This window comes from Triticum aestivum, chromosome 5B (assembly GCF_018294505.1).
Source record: "Triticum aestivum cultivar Chinese Spring chromosome 5B, IWGSC CS RefSeq v2.1, whole genome shotgun sequence".
Lineage (NCBI taxonomy): Eukaryota > Viridiplantae > Streptophyta > Magnoliopsida > Poales > Poaceae > Triticum > Triticum aestivum.
This window is the reverse complement of record NC_057807.1, coordinates 520360887-520382432: the sequence shown is the minus strand read 5'-3', so window position 1 is coordinate 520382432 and position 21546 is coordinate 520360887. Positions and strand designations below refer to the sequence as shown.

Below are 21546 nucleotides of genomic sequence, written 5' to 3'. Positions count from 1 at the left end.
GTCCGTACTTTACGTGCTCCTATGTGCCCAGGCGGCCGTCGAATCCCACATCAGGATCGACCAGCTCCGATCTTGTCGAATCAAAGACCTCGCATTGATGATCAAACGCGCTTGGACACCAACCCCATTGGTCATGTGTGCGCGTATAGAAATTAGAAAACGAATGGAGATAGATTCATATCATTCAAATTCAGATCACGGAGGAGGGAACTGTCAAAAGATATTTGCACTGATGAGCACGAAGTAGCTAGTTGGGTGGGCACCGGAAGCCCAGATTCAAATTCAAATTCGAAAAGTGGAGGCGCTAACCACCTTCTTCTTCTTTGTTTGTCGCTTTCTGTTTCGCCTCGGAAAAGATTGCTACGGAAATAACCCTACGACCGCGACGTAATTACACAAAAAGCCCTTTTTCAACTCCTAGTAGCCTCCGTATCCCGTCGCCTCCGACGACGGCGACTCCGACTCGCCGCCGTCGTGGTGCCTCTTCCTCTTCTTCTTCGCGGCAGGGCCGGCGGCCTTCCCCTGTCTCTTGGCGGCGTGGAGCTCCGACAGCAGGCGGTACCTCTTCCTCGCCCTCCTGTCCAGCTCCATCGACCCCGGTGACGGCGCCGTCTCCCTGGAGATCCGCGGAGGCTCCAGCTCCCCCTCGCCGACCACGGTGAGGTCCTCGGGGCACGAGCTCGCCGAGCTCCTCCTCGCCCGCGACCCAAGCGATAAGGGCGCCGTCTCCTCGACGATCCGCTCCGTCTCTTCCTTGACGAGGATCTCGCAGCACGAGCTCACCGAGCGCGGCCAGGCGATGGTCGTTGCCTTCGACGCCGCGGCGGCCGCCTCGTAGTCTCTGCTGAGCTGCAGGAGCAGGTCGGCGGCCGCCAGCTCCGCGGCCGTGAAGAGGCCCCCGAGCCAGCCGAGCTCCCACTCCAGCCCGCAGCGGACGGCAAGAGACGACATGGATGGACGGAGCAGCCGCCGTGATCGGCCGCTACACTTGGCCCCGCGGCGAGAGGAGGACGAGGAGTAGGATTGAAATGGAAGAGGAGATTTTTTTTTTCTTGTTCTGGAGATGGGTGGATGCGGATGAGAAGAAACTGGATGGAGGCGTGGGCTGCACGGGCGGCTTTATAGCGGGGATCCGGCTCGGTCGGTGTCGGGCTCGTGAGCGGCCGCGGGAGGAGACGCTGGCGCGTGGGGTCGCAAGGTTTGGGAATGGGTGGTGGTGGACGGAATCGGTCGCGCGTCACGTGAACGTTGGGTGGACTTGGACGCCGGACGCGTGGCGGCGGAGGCTGCGGGCCGAGCATATGCCGTGGGGCGTGCCTACCTGATGGATGGTGGTGATGCTCGTGTGTTGCATTCTTCTTCTTCATTGTGCCGAACTGCCGATCGTACGTGTGTGCGCTGGTGTATAAACGGATTTGGTATCCAAATAACCACCACTGCGACTAGTGGCGGGCCTAGCGATGAAATAGAGGTGCCCTCATTAAAAAAAATCAAACATAATGCAAGGGTCGTACTACAATATTTGGAAGAGATAACATAAATACGTGACAAATGGTGTTCACAATTTTTCTCTTGTCAACTGCCTCTCCACGGGTGATCGCGAGGCGATCTCTCTGCCTCCTTCCTTCGCCAGTGTGGCCGCAGGTCCTTTGGCCCCTTGGCCACTGCTTTGGCAGCCCGAGGGTCGGGGACCCCGGCGACTAGATAGGATAGGCATAGTTTTTTTCGGTGGCGTTGAATTGGTAGTGGAATCGATGCCGCATTGAAATAAGATGGCTCTGCTTCTTCCCCCCCCCCCCCCCCCCCCCTGGTGATGCTTCAATTGGCAGTGACGGTAAGCAAGTAGCACCTGTGTCTATTGGACCTCGGTTTGATAATGTTAGGTTGTGGTGGCTGATGCTTGGCGTCTTGTCGGGCGACAACGTCGGCTGGTGCAAAGTATGCGGGTGTCTTGGAGTGTGGTGTGTGGATGGCGGCTTGTAGCAACGCTCTTCTTCTTCGACCACGTTGTATGAAGGCGATGTCGTCGGGGTCTGGCAGGCTTGGGGATGATACCCGACCAACGTGCCACAAAGACTCGGTTCCATCGCCTTTGACGGACCGTTTAATTGGCTCACAAAGCAGCGTTGCAATAGAGTTCTTCTAGATCTGGGGTGTGGGGGTTGCTCGTGTCTTTCTTCGGTGGTGTCATGGTGGCGGCGGTGATCGATGATGGATGATGATTAGGTTGGGCATATGGATCTTCCAAAGTAAAGTTGTAAAAAAAAATATTTTTGGAGCCTTTTGTGCAAATCTTCAAGACACTAGACCCTCTGTTTGTCTCATGGAGTGACCACACACACACACTCATTGTAATTAGTTTGTTTAATGAACATGTGGTAATTCCTCCCAAAAAATATTTGGCAGCTCGACATTTGCTGAATAAGAAGGCGTGGCGAGCCCGCGAGGGGAGGGGAGCAGGTGAGCGCGGGCCAACGTTTTCCTCGCAGAGGAGCAGGGGAGGGGAGGGGCTAGAGTAGGAGCCTGGGAGGAGCCGATTAAGAGAATTAGGTCTCTCGCCCTGGTGACGAACGGATGTGGATGAGTGCAAGAGTAGTGTTGGGTAATTGAGCTGCTACTTTTGGGCTGAAATAGGCAAAATAGTATATGACGATAGAAGTTGATTTCTCAAAATTTGAAATGGACCACTGCCCACCCGGGCGAGCCTAATGTCTACCAAGGATGACGACGATGACGGACTGGGCTCTCGCATCGAGAGGTTGTGAGAGTGTCCTTCTAGCACCATATTTGCCTCTCGCGCTTTGCGCTCTGCATGTAGAATTCATATATCTTGTTCTCTCCGTTTTCGTGCAATGAGCGAATGACAACACGTCATGCGTTGATTTCATTCTTAGTACTTTGTTATGGGGCTTGATCAGCGCTCGAGAATGCTCTGTCATCCACCGTGGCATATATTGAGGATGAAGTCACGAGGTGTTAGTTGCCGCCAAAGTCTTTTTCTTTTTTGCTTTAATTGCCAACCTACACCCATTCCCGCGTGTCAAATACGCTCTTATATTATGGGACCGAGGGAGTATCTTCTAGCTATATTTGTGCATAATGGAATTTCTTTGGGGTTGACGAGTGCCTCATATACACTGGCACACGAAAAGTATGCAAAACAATCATCTGCTAATTCCTTTATTTGGAACAAACCCCTTAACCGACTAGGATTACAATGAGCAATGGCTTAGAAGAGAAACCGACATACCCCCCCCCCCCCCCCCCCCCAGTGACTGGTAAATGGAGTTAACGTAAAAGCTAAACATGCATAAACAAAGCTACATCCCCTCGAGGCCCTTGTCCACTCTAGCAATGGTTGTTCGATGGTGCAGGGATATCGATGTAAATTTTACTATATTTGAGTTGCTTTATATTTTCTCATGAACTTTTATGGTAGGGCCGGATCCTTTTCGCGAGAAAAAAGTTACACCACTGGAATACTTCTAACATAAATCAGAGATACTTATCCCTCACAAATAAATAAAAAATCGGTGTAGTACTTATCTTCCGTTCCCGGAAGGAACTGCATGCAAGGCGTCTATCCTTGACAAATAAAGAAAATAAAAATCAGTGTAGTACTTATTTTCCGTTCACGGAAGGAACTGCATGCAAGGCTGGCGACGCCTTGCTAGTTAAGGCTTCCCGTTTTGCAGTTTGCTTAACAGGATCACCAAGGTCTTCGCGTCCAGCCAGCGCGGTTTTGCCGGACAAAGACCCAAAAGCGTGTGGTGTTTGGCTTGTGGCGAATCAAAAGTCAGATGATGCTCTTCTTTTACGTTTTCTTTCTCTCGACTTTTTTTTCTTCTCTTTTTTCTTTCTTTTTGAGCAAAATTTCTTCTCTTTATTTTGGACACGAGAATGAAGTCCACAGGTCCATGGCTACCCGGATTTCTTACCTAGGCCGGCCATGCTTTCTTTGGAGTGAGATTAGAGGCCCGTTTTAAATTTGCTATGGACCACGATAAAATTTCTACATTTTTTCTCAAAATTGAATTGGACTCAAATACGGGAATTTTTGTGCCAGGTTAGATATGTGTTTTATCTGTAAACAATAATTTTACCGGTTTTTAATAACATTAGTAGGGTTGTTTCCAGATTGTGAGTACCAGGAGCACCCAGAATGCACATGTACATGCACCTAGGTGAACAGTAAAACATTCAAAAAATAGTAAAAAAACTTTTTTTAAAGATAAACATTGTGGAGTGTTTTACATCATGCAAAATTTCATGATGGAATGACATCCATGCTCATGCAGGTCTGGATAAAAAGATTCTCTAAAAAGTATTTTTGGAGCAGTGATTTTGTTTTGCTTTTTCCCACATATCCATGAATGTCATTTCATCATAAATATTTTCACACGAGCATAAAACTCAGCAATGTTTGTTGTTAAAAAAAAACAGATTTTTTATTCTTACTATTTCTTCAAATTACACCGTTCATATCATGTGCATGTGAGCTCGGGACTAGAAGCATACTTCCAAATTATGTATCAATTCACCGACACTAGTCGAGCATGTCTAGAGATCAATTTGCAAAGTGAGCTGTTGGATATGTATTACAACTAGACAATTTTACTTCAAATTAAATGTAACCATCTCGATCGAAAACCTTCATTGTGTGTGGAGCACCTGAGAACCAAAAATCCCGTTCCAAACTGCGTCTTCCATGAAGTTCGAGAGACCCCTCACTTTGTCGCTGCCCATGATACTCGCCTTTGTACACTTCGTTCACCGTTTTGACTAGACACCGCTACTACCTCGTGTGCAAATACCTGCGATCTAGCTCATTCTTTTTGAAAATGCCTCCTCAATATAGCCCAGATATCTCACGTGTGGGATATCAATTTACGGGCCGTAAAAAACATCCAACGGGCCACCCGACACTAATTCGCATGGTCACGCTACACAACCCAAGTGACATGTTTGCTCATTTTGGACTTCCACGGGAGCTACACAACCCAAGGGGCATGTTTATTGTCACGAACATTTTTTTAAAGCTATCAACATTTTTTTTAAATTGCTAACATTTTCTATACAGTGTTAACATTTTCCAAAAATCACGGTTTTAAAATTTTCTTAAGTACATTTTTTAAACATATCCATTAGAATATAAATAAAAAACAAACTTTGGTGCGATCTTAGCATGATGTCAACATGACATCATCAAGACCGCCATGTCTCCACTGGGCTGAACCACCACCGACTCCCTGTAGTGTGAATGTGGGCGAGGCAAACCATCAGTCTCGCTACAAGAGAGACATTGGCGTGCCCTTGGACCTCTTTAGGTTTCAAAAAACTCGCATAGACGCTAGGTCAAGCGCATGTGAGAGCATCTCCAATGCACCTATCATAAAAGCAATTATACAATTTTGTCCAAGAATCTAAAAATAATATGACACTAAAATAATGTATTACAATGTCGCGTTCAAATATAACTTTCAAACAGAGCTTGAGAAATGAGAACAAGAAATTCAACATTGACTATGTAAACGGGCCAAAATTCTGGCCTAATCAGAAAACTAACATTAATTTGGTTTGACTGTTTTTCACTTCTTGAGTTGTCGGTGGAATTTGAATACAACATTTTTGTGGCACCAACTGTGCTCGTCCCCCACCGGTCACCTCCCACGCGACGCGTGTCCTGGAGTGAGCACTTGTTTCAATCCTTATCTTTCCACGCGCACCGCGCAACCTCTTGTTCCCTAACTCCCTAGTTGCCATCGCATCCCCGCCCCCAACCACTGATGTGAGAGGCACCCACCACCACCGCGAGGCTCGTTGGTTCTGTGAGAAGTCGTCACGTCTGCAGCGACGGGGCCACCAATGGGGCCACTCCAAGTTTGGGAAGGGGAGGGGGTGTGTGGATATCAACAGGCGACACACGCAGCTACGACCAACATCGCGAGCCGCTTCTGACAAGCTGATGTTTTCACAAGGAGATGCGGTGTTTGTGAGATTTTGGAACCGACATGGCGCCCAGCTCCAACCGTCACACCGAGATTTTGGGACCGGCATGGCGCTCAACAGAGCTGCATTGATCCGGCGAGTGGAGGAGCTGCAACCGGGCGGGCGACTCGAAACGGCGAGTGGCGACGCTGCAACTGGCGATCGGAGGAGCTGTTACCGGCAAGGGGCGAGGTTGGACCGTCGAGTGGAGGAGCTGCAACCGGCAGGGTGTGGAGCTTGAACCGACGAGTGGAGGAGCTGCATCCGGCCATAGCAAAGCTGCAACCTGTAAGTGGAGGAGCTGGAACGGGCTATGTCAGAGTAGCAACCGGAAGGGACAAAGCTGCAGCCGGCAAGAGATGGAGATGCAACCGACAAGTGGTCGAGCTGAAACCCTGCGACCACTGTGCTCTTGCCAGGTGGACAAAGATGACTGGATGTGCCCGGTTGGCAGGGTGCTCTTCCTGCGAGCAGTTCCACGAGAGGTGCTGCAATTCGATAGTCACGGCTATGGACGCCCGCGGCCGATTTCTTCCTCGCGCGAGCTATGCCGAGGGGAACGTGGTGGGAAGGGGATCTCTCTGTTTTTCTGCAGGCATGACGTGCATGGGGTTACGGAGAGTCGGAGACGCATCTGGGGGAGGGGGAAGATGCATCCAACGGTTATAGAAAGGTCAATCGGACGGCGGGGGACTGAACCGGTCGAGGGAATCCGCCGGTCGACCAGCGCGACTCTATGTACATTGCTTCGGTTGCAACCGGCACAGGAGTGCACAAGATGACAAGAGTACAGGATCCAAGTGGCTTTGGATGCGGGAGTACACGTACGCCCAGACCCCACGCGCTTTCGGGTTTGCGTTCAAGACGTACGGCGCCTGGCGAAGACCTCGACGACCGCGCTAAGCAAACCGCAAAAGCAAAAGCTCAGAGGAGAAAGGCGACGGCGACGGCGACTCCGACGCCATACAGCAGCAGTTCGCAGTTCCTTGCAGGAAACAAAATTTGGTGCAATCTCCGATTTTTTTCAGACAACGACGACTTCGCATGTGCTACGTTGCTGTATCTGCTTTTCGTCTAAAAATCGCTTTGCGTATGCATGGTTACTACTGCTCACCGGCTACTCGATTACCATTTCTCATTTTTCACGTACGACTTCATCCTTAACACTCCCTCCGTCTCAAAATAAGTGTCTTGAGCTTAGTATAAATTTGTACTAGAGTTAGTTTAAAGTTGAGACATTTATTTTGGGACGGAGGAAGTAGTATAGACACAATTTTTTTAGACAGGATCCTGAACTGTATACCACATAAGAAACTGCTCAGTGGCCATTCAGCAACACACGCTTGGCAGAGACGTGCGTATGCGCATTGCACACACAACGACCCAGCCGGCTCGTAACCACGGTGGCGTCTCGGCTATAAAGCCGCGCGTGCAGCCCACGCCCATAACCCGTTTCTTCTCATCCGCACCCACCCATCCCCGAGTCCCCGAGAACAAAAAAAAAAGTTATTCCGATTCGCTCCTCCTCCCGCGAAGCAACTGGTCTGCCGGCGCCAGCCAACCATGTCGTCGCTCGCGGTCGGCCGCGGGCTGGACCTGGACTTGGAGTTGGGGAACTGGTTCGCGGGTCTCTTCTCTGGGCCGGAGCTTGCGGCGGCGGAGCTGCTGCTGCAGCTCAGCGTTCTCAGAGAGGCGGAGGCGGAGGCGAAGGCGAAGGCGGAGCCCACCAAGTCCTCGCGGTGTTCGGCGGGCTCGCGCTGCGAGGGGCTGTCCGTCGAGGCAGAGGAGCGGGTCGTCGAGGAGATTCCAGCGTCGGCGTCCACGGGACTGGACAGGCGGGCGAGGAAGAGGTACCGCCTGCTGTCGGAGCTCTACGCCGACACGATCCTCGCGAAGAAGAGGAGGAAGACGCACCACGACCACGGCGGGCCGTCATCGGAGTCCAAGGAGACGAGGTACGGCGGAGACTACTAGAGAGGAGAGAAAGTACTACTTACACGGGTATAAAATGGCTCTTGTGTAATTACGCCGTGGTTTCCCCCTGTCCCCAACGCCGTGGTCCTGCATGGTTAGCGCCTCCAGTTTTGAATTTGAAATTTGAATCTGGGTTCCGAGATCTCCAAACATTAGAGCTCCAAAAGGGTTCCCTCCTCCACGATTTGAATTTGAATCTTTCTTCTCTCTCTCTCTCTCTCTCAACTTGACAAGCATGTGTGACTATTAAGGACCCTAATAACTGGCATTCGCTCCCCAACTTGACAAGACCGGAGTTGACCCATCAGGCTGGTTGTAATGGGGAGTATCATATACTAGTATCATGCATATGATACTAGTGTATGATACTACCTCCCTAATGCATAGTATTATATATTAGTATCATGTAGTACTCTATTTATTGTCATGCATGACACAAAGTAGCATAGCATTTAATATGATACGGTATCATGATATGATACTACATCCTCTTTTTCTTCATTTAATGCTATGACACCTCATCAAAATTGTCTAGTTGGCGCGCATGATACTAACTATGATACTATCATTACGACCAGTCTCATGATGCGGGAATGGACAGCCCAAAAGAGTAGTATATGAGTACCATAGTTGTATGTATAGTTTGCTTGCAAGCGCACGCCAGTGATCTTGGCATACTCTAACCGTGCTTTTCATGATGTTTTTGTGCTAATTTTCTCCAAAAAATAGGATGCAATTTTTTTTCTTCCTTTCAACATATGCTTGTCGTAATGTTCATGGATTCTTGAATGATACATGGGCAGTTCCAGCTCCAAAGCTAGCTACTCCCTCCGTTTCTAAATATAAGACCATTTAGGGTAGTCTATATCTTGGCAAGTAGATAGCTTGATCTTATCTTGGCAAGTTGAAGCAATATTTATACGCAAGACTAGAGTTGTTGTTAATTAGAGTATGAACACATGAAAGCTTTATGTTAGTCACCTTTTTTGAGGTGTACGTACGTCCATGATTGATTTTTCTTCTTTCCCCTTTCCTTTTGTGATCGCATTTCCTTTTTCTTCTAGCTGATCGCATTTTCTTTTTCTTCCACACCAATCTTGATAATCAAGTGCTAACTTTGGAGCTGGAACTGAACATTCTATTATCTAAGCGATTAAGGCGATGGATGGACACCACAAATAACCAACGTATGTACGAACCAACACTCAATCTTCAAAATGGCCCCTTTTGATAGTTCATGAGAACCATTAACAAGTACTATGTTGAGGCGGTATTTGAATGGGAAGCTTGGTTACATCCTGATAAACCCAGACGGAAGGAGTAGATGACCTCTTAATACATATGGGACAACGACGTCGGAAGACAGAGGGATATCAGTTCTGGAAGTCCCCTCCAGCCAATTAAGAACGAGATCTGCCTGGGTACTAGCTTCTCGATAGGAGATGGAGAAGGTACTCTCTTTTGGCATTACTCGTGGCTCGGTATGAGCTCGCTTAACGTCGATTTTCTCCTACCACTTCTATTAATGACCTCGGTGATTCAGAATGGGACTTGGAACATCTCGTTCCATCGATCACACATTCCTACATGAGGAAACTTTAGCTTGGACTGAGCGGCAGGCCTTGCCGGTGTTGTTTGTAGGGTCCCTAGACATGGTGTTCTGGCATCTCACCCTTTTGGGGGTATTCCTTGTCATGTTGGCTTACCGTGCATTTTGTCGGGCGCATACCCTTGCTTGGACTACTCTCTTATGGAAAGCTTTGCTCCGTTTTACCGTGCTCTAGGGCAAGGCTGACCAGGCCGAACGTCCCACCGCCAGTAACCCCCTCTTCTTGTCAGGGGCCTCCGCCCAGGTGCCCTACTCCGACAGGGTGCACCCACTTGTCACATGGTCTTACCCTGCCCATGGACGACGACTATGCCCGCCTCCACGGGCATGCAAAGAAAACTCACGTACTTGATCACTTGAGCCCCGTCGCAAAGGGCATCACCGTGCGCCCATGCACACCCTTCGCGTTCTTGTTTCACCATATCACCTTGTCCGCGAGCAGTGCACCCATCGCCTCCGTGTCGGCCTCCCTCCATGGCGCCTTATACTCCGCAACTACATTTGCTGATATCTCCTCTCGGCTATCGCCCCCACCAGGATCCAGGTTGGCTCGTGCCCATCCTTCCACTCAATGAGGTACTCTGTGGCCATGATGATGAGTCAATCCTCCACCAACACGACACTCTTCACGTTACAGCTAGAGACGATGGGACCGACCTCCCGATACACCTCCACAGGGCCGTATATGAGCATGTGCAACATGCTCGACCGAACAGGGCCCCCAGCACCAGAGGGGCCCCATTTTTTCTTAATCAAAGTGTTAACTGAAGCATTAGGTACCGAGTAAAGAACTAATTGAAATATTTTACACCAAGCCACCCTATGCATCTCTCGGCTCTTCCAAAATAGCATATAGTACAACTAAAAAAATGCAGATTAGGTACCTGTTGTTTCTTTTAAGCTTCTACTTTGAACTGGTGCTATGTTTTGTGAAAAGCTACACTGGTTGACAAAAAAATAATTTTTTCTTTCACACCTAGGGCCTAATTTTGATTTGCACAGGGCCTTCGATTTCCACGGTACTGCCCTGCGCCTCAACGTCTTCTTCATTGCCTCCCTTGTCTGCTACAACTTAGGCCTTGTTCGGTCACACCCTTTGTCAAGAGGATTGGAGGGATTTGGGGGGTTTTTGACTTGTAGGGGATTAAATCCACCCCAATCGCAGCCAAAACCCCATCGCAACCCTGTCAACCGAACACAACTTTAATGGGTCTGCGGCGGGATGTCGGTTGGAGATATGAGGATGATGGGGGATGGAGATAGATAGATAAATAAATAGATGGAGAGATATGTGGAACATCGTGGAAGAAGTGGACAACGTGCTACGTGCATGCTTTTTTCAACTTTTACGCTGGTTTCTAACCTCTGATTTATTTCAAAGGGTTTTTTTCGCGCAAGAGGTTGAGGGTTTTTTTTGCGGGGGAGAGGATTAGTACTAACGAAACCAGAGTTGAGAGGAGGTGCTAAGACTAGTCACAATGGGAGTAACTTCGGTGGTAACATCGAGTCCAACTCAGCAAATTTGCTTATGTGGCAATGAGTTAATGAGGAGAGATGTAGTACTAGTAACTTAGCTAGTTACTGTAACATCACATGTCCCAATGCAATATGAGTCTATAACCTAATAAATGAAGCTTTGTATTTTACTACACTTATGTTACTACTCACTATGAAGGTAGTAACATAGTCTAGGGATATGTGTATGTTACTAGTGTATGTTACTATGCATTATGGCTAGTCTAACCATTACGACTGCCGAACCCCCCACCCCCCAATAGTTGGGATACGTATTCCTCAACTCCTATGTCGTCGAAATGGAATTGTCAGTGTTCATGCCTTGCATGTCAAAAAAATATATTCTTGGTGTGTGTGCTTACATGTAATAAGTACCAGGAGAGAAGAAAAATTTCAAATTCAAATTCTTGGGGGACGGATGCGACCTGACCTTGGAAGCTCAGATTCAAAAGTTTCAGGCGGTAACCACCTTAGTTTTTTTAGTCCTGTACAAGTGTGTTTTCCTTCCGTTCCTTCTCCGAGAAGATTACTACTCCCTCCGGTCCTTTTTACTCTGCACATTGGTTTTGCCGAAAGTCAAACTTTGCTAAGTTTGACCAAATTTATATTAGAAATTATTAGCATCTATAATATTTAATAAATATAATATGAAAATATATTCCGAGATGAATCTAATGATATTGGTGTTGTTATGTGAATGTCTATAATTTTTTATATAAACTTGGTCAAAGTTGGATGAGATTGACTTCAGACAAACCTAATATGCAGAGTAAAAAGGACCGGAGGGAGTACTAAGTACTGTATAGCTGAGGAGGCGAAACAACGCTAAGATCACGGTGTTGTAATTACATAGAAGCCCTTCTGTGCTACTAGTCCCTCGCCATTCCTCGTCGCCTGGTCCACCGACGACTCGACGGTGCCGGCGCCGTGGTCGCCGTGTACCTTCCGTATCTTCTCCGCGGAGGCGGAAGATGATGTCACCGGGGCCGTGGCGGCGTACAACTCAGACAACAGGCGGTACCTCTTCCTCGCCCTCCTGTCGAGCTCCATCGACCCCAGCAGCGACGGCGCCGTCTCCTTGAGGATCGGCCGAGGCTCCTCCTCGGCCTTCACGGGGACCTGGCAGCACGAGCTCGCAGACCGCCTCGAGGAGAACGGCGTGGCCGCAGACGCCGTCGCGGCGTCCTCGAAGGCCCGCTCCTCCTCCGTCTCCTGGTCGACCACGGCGAGGTCCTCGCGGCGGGAGCTCGGGAACCGCCGCGAGTATGATGACGTGTCGGCGGACGCCGCCGCCGCCTCATCGTCGTCACCGCGTAGCTTTAGCAGCAGGTCGGCGGCGGCGAGCTCCGCGGCCGTGAAGAGGCCCCCGAGCCAGTACAGCTCACTCTCCGGCCCGCGGCCGACGGCGAGCGACGACATGGCGCGCACAGCGGGCGATCGATCGCTTCTCGAGAGGGTTGGGGCTGCGCCGGAGATTTCTGGGTTGCAACTAGCTGGGTGGACGCGGAAGACGAACATAGGGACGGGGCGGACGGAGACGTGGGCTGCACGGGCCGTTTATAGCGGGGAGGCGGCTGATCATCCGTGGGTGTCGGCCTCGCGCGCGGCCGCGGGAGGAGACGTGACGTCGGTGGTGGTGGGGAAGCAGCGATGACACTGCCGCGTGGGGCCCGTGGCCTGGTCTGGGTGGCGGGGAATGGACCCGGTCACGTGAACGTTGGGTGGGCGGCGGCTGGGGCGAGCTGGTTGACGTGATGTCTGGTGGTGTGGCTCGAGACGGAGATGCAGATATGGTGGTCGTGGTCGGCTTGTGCCACCTGCCACGTACGCGTGTAATATATATATTACTCCTTCCGTATCAAAATATAAGATATTTTGTATGCTAAACTAGCCTAAAAAATGTTTTATATTTTAGTACAGAGGTGGTAGTATTTTTTGAGGGCCATTAATATAGTATACACAGTACGCGTGCGTGCAATCTTGCAGGTGTACGTGTAGCAAAGAAGCCAGGAGGATAAAATGACGGTACAAGTCAGTACAACTTGTGTTTTGGTGACCTATGGGCCTGCTTGGTTTGCAGCCTAATGTTGCCACGCCTAAACTTAGTCATGCCATAATATCTTAGGCATATTTTCGGTTCATTGTCACACTTGTGGTTTTGCCACACTTTTCTAGCTACACGGTCCATATATCATAGACTCAATTTTTGGACAAATCTTACCATATTTATGGTGGTCATTTTGTTAGCCACATTTTTTGTAGCAGCCACTCTTTGCCTGAGCTTAATTGTGACAAAGTTAGTCATAAACCAAACAGACGCTATATGTGTACTGATCGCAGCAGGGGCGATAGTACAGAAGAAGCCGCGAGAGATATGCTTTTTTTTAATTTCTTTTTTGGATTATACGAGAGATATGGTGCTAGGGAGTATTTCAGTGCGGTGTGGCCAGGGAAGGAAGGAAGGAAGGAAAAGTAGACGGTCCATCCGAAACCGTCACCCTTCCGCTATAACGAGAAATCAGCTTTAATTTCCTTTCCCTTTTCCCACAAGGAATTGCACGATAGCTGGTCGACGCGCGCCTTTGCTGGTAAGCTTTGTGTGTTTGTTCTTCTTGCAGTTTGCTTCACACAATCGACAAGCTCTAGGCTCCGCGCGCGCGGTCGTGCGAGGCAAACTCAACGCCGGCGGCATGCTACTCGTACGTCTTCTTTCCGTCCTTTCTGGAGCTGAAGATGCTGCTGCTTAATCCCAGCCCAGGTCGTCCCTGTTCGTGCCAAAGCTGCTACGCATGCCAACTGTGGCTGCAACGTGCTTGACAGTGCCTGCACAGACCGGGGACAGGTTGCCATCCGATCGGAGACAGCTTTGTGCGGCACTGCTCATCGGCCCACAGGATCCACAGTTGATTGTACTGTCCATGGACCGCCTCGGCCAGCTCCCGTTGTGCCGACACCGCTCTCAGCAGCTACTGAATCGATTGATCCTACACGTTTTACCAGATTCCCGGCTGAATGCCTAGTGCTTACTATATACTCCCTCCTCCACTCCATAAAGCAGTGCTTGCAGATTTTTTCTGAAAAGTCAAACCTCACAAATTTCGAACAAGTTTATCTAGGATGTCAATATGTATATAACATTAGATTCATTATAAGATGCAGTTTCACATTTTATATATTCGGTACTGCAGATATAAATAATTTTCTCTATAAACTTGTCAAATTTTATAAAGTTTGACGTAAAAAAACCCTATACATACTACATTATGGAATGGAGGGAGTACTTTATACTTGAAAGAACAAAATAAAATCAAATTATACCGCTTCTTCTGAAACCAGTTAATTAGTTTGTGGTGAGATATATGACTGGATCTTACCATATCCTTGCGGAACTTTTAAAAAAATGAATCCTTGCGGAACTGGATAACAGGTATGTGCAGTCCCATCTGCATGATCATCTTTTAGCTGCCACGCAGGGCTAGGCTACTCAGGTTTTCATTATTTTAGGACAAGTTTGGAACAAGGAAAACACACGTGAACTCTAGAGAATATGATTCTTATAGGATTTTTTTGTATCGTCCAGAACAAAAATTGCTATCTTATAATTTATATATAATTGTTATTTGAACATGGCTATTATATAGGAACATGTTTTGTTTTCTCTGCATCTACTATTCTTGTGTTTCTCCTATGTGACATCAAATGACAACTTTAGAGTTTTCCTTGTTTTGTTTCCTATAGAAATCAAAGATACATGACATCTCAATTCGTCAATGCCTCTTTCTATTCCTATTTTTTTAGTTGTTGTGTTCCTTGCCATTTTTCGAAAATGTTTCAGCTAATTCTAGTAGTAACACGCGGGGTATCATTTAAACTTTTTTATGACAATGTAGGAGCTTTGCCATTTCTGTAGATAGGAAATCTGAGTTTGTGTACATGACTCTTGAAAAGACCCCCCCCCCCCCCCCCCCCCCCCCCGAACCGTGTAATTTGTTACACAAACCATCAAGGGCCATCCATGTCCAGACATTTCATCCAAAAGTTTGTGTTACATACCTTTTTATTGCTTTCTATCGGTACATGACCCATGCAAACCAAAACATTTCACTTTGTCTCTTATGATTCCGCAGAGGAGAAAAGACCACTTAGGAGCCGTATAATTTTGGGTCATTCTTCTGGCTTCTATCTACCATTCCACATGTACCCTTTTGTTTACAACCAACCGATTGTTGCAGAAAAAACATTTGGGGTCCTGAGTCTCATGTTTGTTTATAATAAAATGACAATCATCCCCCCCCCCCCCGGCGCGTGATTTGCTACGTGATGATCCATATTATTTGACGTTAGTTTAGTACAAAGGTATAGTGCAACTTTATACTAAACCAACGTCAATTAATATGGTTCGAAGGGAGTACAATATTCTTGTACCCACTATTCTTTATCCTCCTACTGGTTTGAATTTGTGTTTCCAATGCTCAAACTATCAAATTTAGCTAATATCTATGCTATTAACACCACATAAGCCCACTTAATGTGGCTAGGTTTACCTAGATTTTGCGTTATATGTTGTCATTTCCCGTTAAGGGCATGTGCATCTCAGAAATAATGTGATCTCTGGTGAATGGAAGGCTATGGTCGAAAGATAAAACATTGGTTATCTCTGCTAGCTGCATTGAAAGATAGAACACTGTAGTCATGCATGGTCATGTCCCTTCTTCTCATGGGAAGAGTGGTGTGTTTGATACAAAGGTTTGGGATCCTCCTCCATTTGGTCTGGCAAAATCTAGTGCTAGTGTGGTGCATGGTACAATAAGAGCTCCTCATTCGGTGTGTCGGCTTGGTGTCGTGTGATGCTAAGGGTAACACTGTTAATTCAACTTGGGATATAGTGCCGTTTGAAGTCGAGCTTCAAGAGTGCTTGCAAGGTCTTCGGCTGGTGTTGGACCTTCTCCCTTGTTTGATAAGTTTGTTTATGTTGATCCGGAGAAAGAAGCCTTGGGTTTGATGCAATGCCTCCAAGATGTCAATTTAAGGAGGATTAGTCGAGGTGTCAATAGAGTAGCGCATCAAGTTTCTTTGTCTGGTAAGGGTGTGAGGAGCATGGTGCGTTGATCGAGGAGATTCCTTCATGGGTGTAGGAACTAGTAGATGTCGACTGTATGAACAAAGATATGAAGTTTCAAAAAAACCTCCACCCTGATTTTCTGTCTTCCTTGACTCCTTGTATCTCCCCATATGGCACCGTCCTGGGGCATTGAAATTAGATTACCATCTTGAAGATGCATGTCCAACAACATCTGAAAGGAAGGAAAATTGACAAGAATGGCAGAGAACTACAACACCAATTTGTTGGATTGCTGTCGTATGATCTCCTCCGGCGATAACAGGCGCTGAAATCGATCAAACTACAAGGTATGTAACTGAGAATGACTCCATCGATCAGATCATTTCAACCTGAAGAATCAAATAAATTTATCTGTAGTCATCAGTCATGATGAGTGACAGTCACACCTTAGTGGTCAAAGATAAGCTAGTTGGATTTAACAGGACACCATGTATGTGCAAGATCTAATTTCGCATGGACGGCTTGCCTGCCTACCTCCAAGATTCGCTTGGAAGCTTCTAGAACATTCCATTTAACCCCACCATTGTCTCTGCTTCAGCAGCTACCGTCAGTCACTCCTTCATGTTGCATGCAAGAAATTGGACTCGCCTGAATCGACCAAACCAGTATGGCGAGGCAGCGGTTAATTAGATCGGAACCTCGCTGCCTGGCCGTAGTAAGAAGCCTGTACCGCCATTCTCCCTGGGCGCCACCAGCCGTCAGCTGGTGCTAGCTCCTCCACAAAATCTTTTGATCAAAGCACACCGCAAGCATCTCTGACCATGTACGCGCCAGGAATTGGACTCCAGACCAGTGCTCTTACTACGAATTTCCCAGATCGTGTGGATCGAATCGCACTCGCATCAGCCTCTGAATAGTTAATTGCGAAAATTGCATGCACGCGCGGGCGCAATCGAAATTGATCGGCCTCGCCTCGCCGCTCTGCCCAGAGCTACCTAAGGCCAACTCCACCGTGTGATTTCAAACAGACGTCCGTTTTATCCGAATTCTGTCTGTTTGGGTAGGGATTTGAGGTCGTGTTTGGACCTGTCCTAGGATGCGGTGGCCGTGCGCCCAGCGCGCGGCCGCATCCATTTGCCCCATCCTGTCCGCGTATATTTCTTTGCAAGTCCTTAATTTTTTTTATCATTCATTTTTGGTACATGATAATACATCATTACATTTTGACTAGTAAAGCAAGGCCAAAAAAACAAGAACCATAAGATAATACATCATTACATTTTGACTAGTAAAGCAAGGCCAAAGAAAACAAGAACCACAAGAATACATTTGAGAAGATACCCAACTTTCATAACTACTCCCTTGAGTTGGGTTAGCGCCTTCTCGATGCACTCATTGTTGATCTGTGGAGGAGGCACGACGTTGCACCCTCCTTTCTTCTTCAAGCCAGAAGTCGACGTTGCTTCCTCACACGTAGTATCGTGCCTTGTTGCTTCTTCGCACATAGTATCGTGCCTAGTCTCTAATCTAGCAACAAGTGCACTTGTCTCATCTAAAGCCTCTAGGCTAGCTAAAAGTGGACGAACATGCAATACATTTCGCTCTATCAACATATCGATGTACTCTTCTTCCCAATACCAAAACTTGCATCTGTTCTACACAATAAAACTTAAAATTAGCACCACTAGTATAATCGAAAGCACAAACCGAAGCTAAAAGAGCACATACCCCATCGTTTAAGCACTTGATGAACACCCATCCGGGATGCTCCGGCGTTGTAGGCACGCGGCGCACGACCACCCTTGGGCAGTGGTCGCACTTGATGAGGGGCAACGGTGCGCCGACGAGCTTTTGGGCAAGCACCGAGCCCGGCCGGCCGCCATTCGCGTATCTGCCGGCGGGCCACCAACGGTGCAGATCCGAACGGCTAGAGGACGAGCCACTGCCTGCCAGGGCTTTCCGGCGAGGTTCCCGGGCAGTCCATGGCGCGGCCCAGCCTCCCACAGCTGGGCGAGCTCAAGACCGACCGGATCCGCCCCAAATCCGGCCGACGGGCGCGCAAACAAGGTGGCCGTGCTTGGGTAGCTCGGCACGACGAGAGGAAGGGGCTGGGCAAACGCGCGTCCGAGTTGCATGGCTGCAATGGCAGCGGGCGACCGGCAGCGACGTGGGGAAGAGAGGGGAAGAGTGGAGTGGATGCGGCCGGAGGGAGGGAGGGGGCGGATAGAAAAAGGCCCGTCCTGTGCCACCGACGGGCGGACCAGGGAAGGACACGCGCAGACGACCCGCGCGTCTGCATGGTGTCCGTTTTATCCTAAAAGCGGCGCAAACTTGGGCCGCGGATGGGTTGAAAGCGGACACAAAGCGGACAAAAGTCCGTTTACGCCCGCACGCTGGGCCGTCTCGTTTGTCCCTTTTACCCCAAACGGACGGGGACGGACAGGATAGGGTCGCGTGGTGGAGTTGGCCTAACCGCGCCGGACCTGATCTGATCCTCGTCGCAGCGCACGGAGATCATCGATAAGCTGTACGAAGTAGGGAAACATGGTAGGAGACGACAAATATCAGTTCTGGAATCAGAAGCCGTCATGATCAACAGTTCAACACAAACAAGGGATGGAACTCCAACCAATTAGTAGTACGTCTTATTGCATCGATTGAAGCTTTAATTTACAGTAGATCGATGGCGATTCCTCTCCGGCGAGGAAGGAGAGGACTGCGAGCACGAAGTACGAGCTACCCCCCAGCAATTACGCTAATTACAAGAAGATCCCTCTCGTCTCTCCTCTCCTCGCTCCACCTCGTCGCCTAATCCTTTCTGTTCATCCGGCCGCTGCGGCCTCCGATTTCCTCCGTCGCGGCGTAGATCTCGGCGATCAGGCGGTACCGCTTCGCCCTCCGCTGGCTCCCGGCCACCTCCTGCTCCTCCTCTTCCTCCCGGTCCCCGGAACCGCCAAGGAAAACCGCGCCCGGCGCCGGCGCCTGCAGTCCGTTGACGGAGCGCGGGGAGGAGACGCCCGAGGCCGCGGCGTAGGCGACGGGGTGGGCGCCCGTGGTGCCCGAGGACGCGCTGCTCCCGCTGAGATGGATGAGCTGCTCCGCCGCGTCGAGCTCGCGCGGCGTGAAGGCCTCCGCCGCCAGCGCCGGCGCAAGCGCCGCGACGCCCTTGGTCCTCGGCTCCGGCGCCGGCTTCGCCTTCGCCGGCTGCATCTCGCGCTGTAGTCTTTTCATGGTAGATTTGGCCAGGGTGGGTTGGTTGCCGTGGACGCTCGTCGGCTAATTTCTTTTGCTTTCGAGAAGGCTACGTTTTTATTCTTCGCAAATGAGAAGGTTGGCTTTATTAATTTTCGCCATTTTCTATTTAGGCTGGGCTTTAAAGAAAATGCGGGCAAACTTTTGTCTCCTATTTTTTTGCGAATACTCTTAGAAGTACCTTGGATAAATATCAAACCTAGCTCTGAATCGAATAGGCATTAGTTTTTTCAGGAGAAACAGTCCATCTATTCATAATCAATCATGGTAGTATAGAGACCATCGGAGCTAAATAACAATTATACAGGTTTGACGACTGCAAGCACTAGAGTGTACCAAAGGCATACTACCATTATTGTCCCTCCCTCATCAGAGCCGGGTAAACGTTGTTGTAGTACATAGTCGAAAGTTGTCATGCTAAGACCCTAAAGGACCAGCGCACCAGAAGAACAACCATCACCGATGAAGGGAGAAGTGGATCCAAACCAGGTCCATCAAAGCAGCATCGACCAAATCCCGGATAATCCGATGGAGAAGCACTTCCACATGCCCTCTGACGACACTAGCACCATCAGTGAAGGGTCTGAGCATAGAAGACATTATTCCTACAAAAGCATGTCACCGCCACCACACAACCCCAACAAAGAGGGTAAACCTAATAAGAACGAGAGTGTGGTCCCTCGTGCCAACAAGGGGCCGAGGTCCTCCACACCTCCACAGCCCAAAGGCCATCGAAGGCGGGATGGACCGGTGGCGACGCCGACGACAAGAGGAAGCCTAATCATTTAAGAGACATTCCGTGGGGAGGAAGAAACACCGGACACCTGGCCTGAGCAAGTTTTCATGCCCATAGTTACCACTACAAGTTCATGCGGATAGCTTGATGCAGTACATTAGATGTATTATCCAACATCTCCTTCTATCACTACACATATGTCATGGTATGTAGTTGTATGCTAACAATAACCAGAGAAACTCTACCAATCATATATTTTTTTAGAGAAAAGGCTCAAGTGGAGCATGACTTTGAATTAACAAAGCCACTAACCGGCCATGATTACATCAGTCACCAATACAAAGCAAATAAAAAAGAAAATGGAAGTGAAAATTGCTAGAAGATACAATGTGATGTGCAAAGAGCTAACATACAATATCTAGACAACAAGCAAGGATAAGAAAAAGCGAAGGCTCAAGACTTGCTTGATGCCGAAGAAACCTTACTCCGAAGCACCGTACAGATGAAAACGCCCCAACCTTGAGGCATATAATTTGATGAAGAACACACATGTCGACTCCATGAGCTCGAGATGCCTCGGTAACAACCCCTTTTAATTTTGAAGGGGACTCCAAACCCCTTGCCCTACCACGGAGTGCGCCGATCCATCGGGAGAAGAAGACGCTCCCCCGAGAGCAAGGTGAAAACCGACGCCAAAGCAAACCGGAAGACCTTAGCACTCCAAGAGTAACATCGAGCACACCGAAGGATAGGCTATGTTCCTGGCCCTGAAAATGACGAAGGAGAAGCAACTGCAAGGATGGGCTACGGATGATGAAGGGTCAGAGGAGGAGGCCCAAGACCGTAAGATAAAGCACCGGGCTTACACGAATCCTGATGGAACGCTACAACGCTGGGGAGGAACACAATCCCCGCCTAGCACGGCCACAGAAATAACCACTGGTCGTCATGCACGCCGAATCAAAGAGGAACACAAAGTCAACCACGCCGACCACCGACGTCTCTGCCCTACACCAATCAACAGAACCAGACACACCACCACCCCAGACGCATCGAAAGCAGCATCCCCAAGGAGGTGACAACGCCCGCAGCTCCGGTACCGCCCAACCCAGAGGGAATTTGGGTTTTCACCCAGTGGAAGAGAAGGGAGAAGGAAGTGGGTTGGGAGATTACGAAGACAATGCCTACAAATAGGTAATTAACAACGCCCTTGGGCGCCGCCTTTATTGACATTGTCAGCCATGGATTTCTTCGGAATCTCCTCCCACTGCCACCCTCCCGTGATCTAAACATATGATTTACGAATTCGCAGTCCAAATATTTGAAGTAATATCTATAGTCAATGTTCTAAAAGTTTGACTTAAGACAAGTCCAAAACGACATGAATTTGTGATATGGAGGAAGTACGAT

General features: G+C 48.8%; 3 protein-coding genes across 3 annotated transcripts; all 3 read right to left on the bottom strand.

The window, feature by feature from the left end:
- Positions 1–210: 210 nt before the first annotated feature.
- LOC123116709 (uncharacterized) lies at positions 211–1065 on the bottom strand. The gene has a single exon (XM_044537631.1). It carries the CDS (start codon positions 949–951, stop codon positions 418–420), a length of 534 nt encoding a protein of 177 aa, XP_044393566.1. The 5' UTR covers positions 952–1065; the 3' UTR covers positions 211–417.
- Positions 1066–11776: 10711 nt separating this feature from the next.
- Positions 11777–12601, bottom strand: LOC123116708 (uncharacterized). The gene has a single exon (XM_044537630.1). The coding sequence runs from the start codon at positions 12503–12505 to the stop codon at positions 11918–11920; it is 588 nt and encodes a 195-aa protein (XP_044393565.1). The 5' UTR covers positions 12506–12601; the 3' UTR covers positions 11777–11917.
- A 6166-nt stretch (positions 12602–18767) lies between these two features.
- Positions 18768–19454, bottom strand: LOC123116707 (uncharacterized). Its single transcript, XM_044537629.1, has one exon. It carries the CDS (start codon positions 19377–19379, stop codon positions 18957–18959), a length of 423 nt encoding a protein of 140 aa, XP_044393564.1. The 5' UTR covers positions 19380–19454; the 3' UTR covers positions 18768–18956.
- Positions 19455–21546: the final 2092 nt, after the last annotated feature.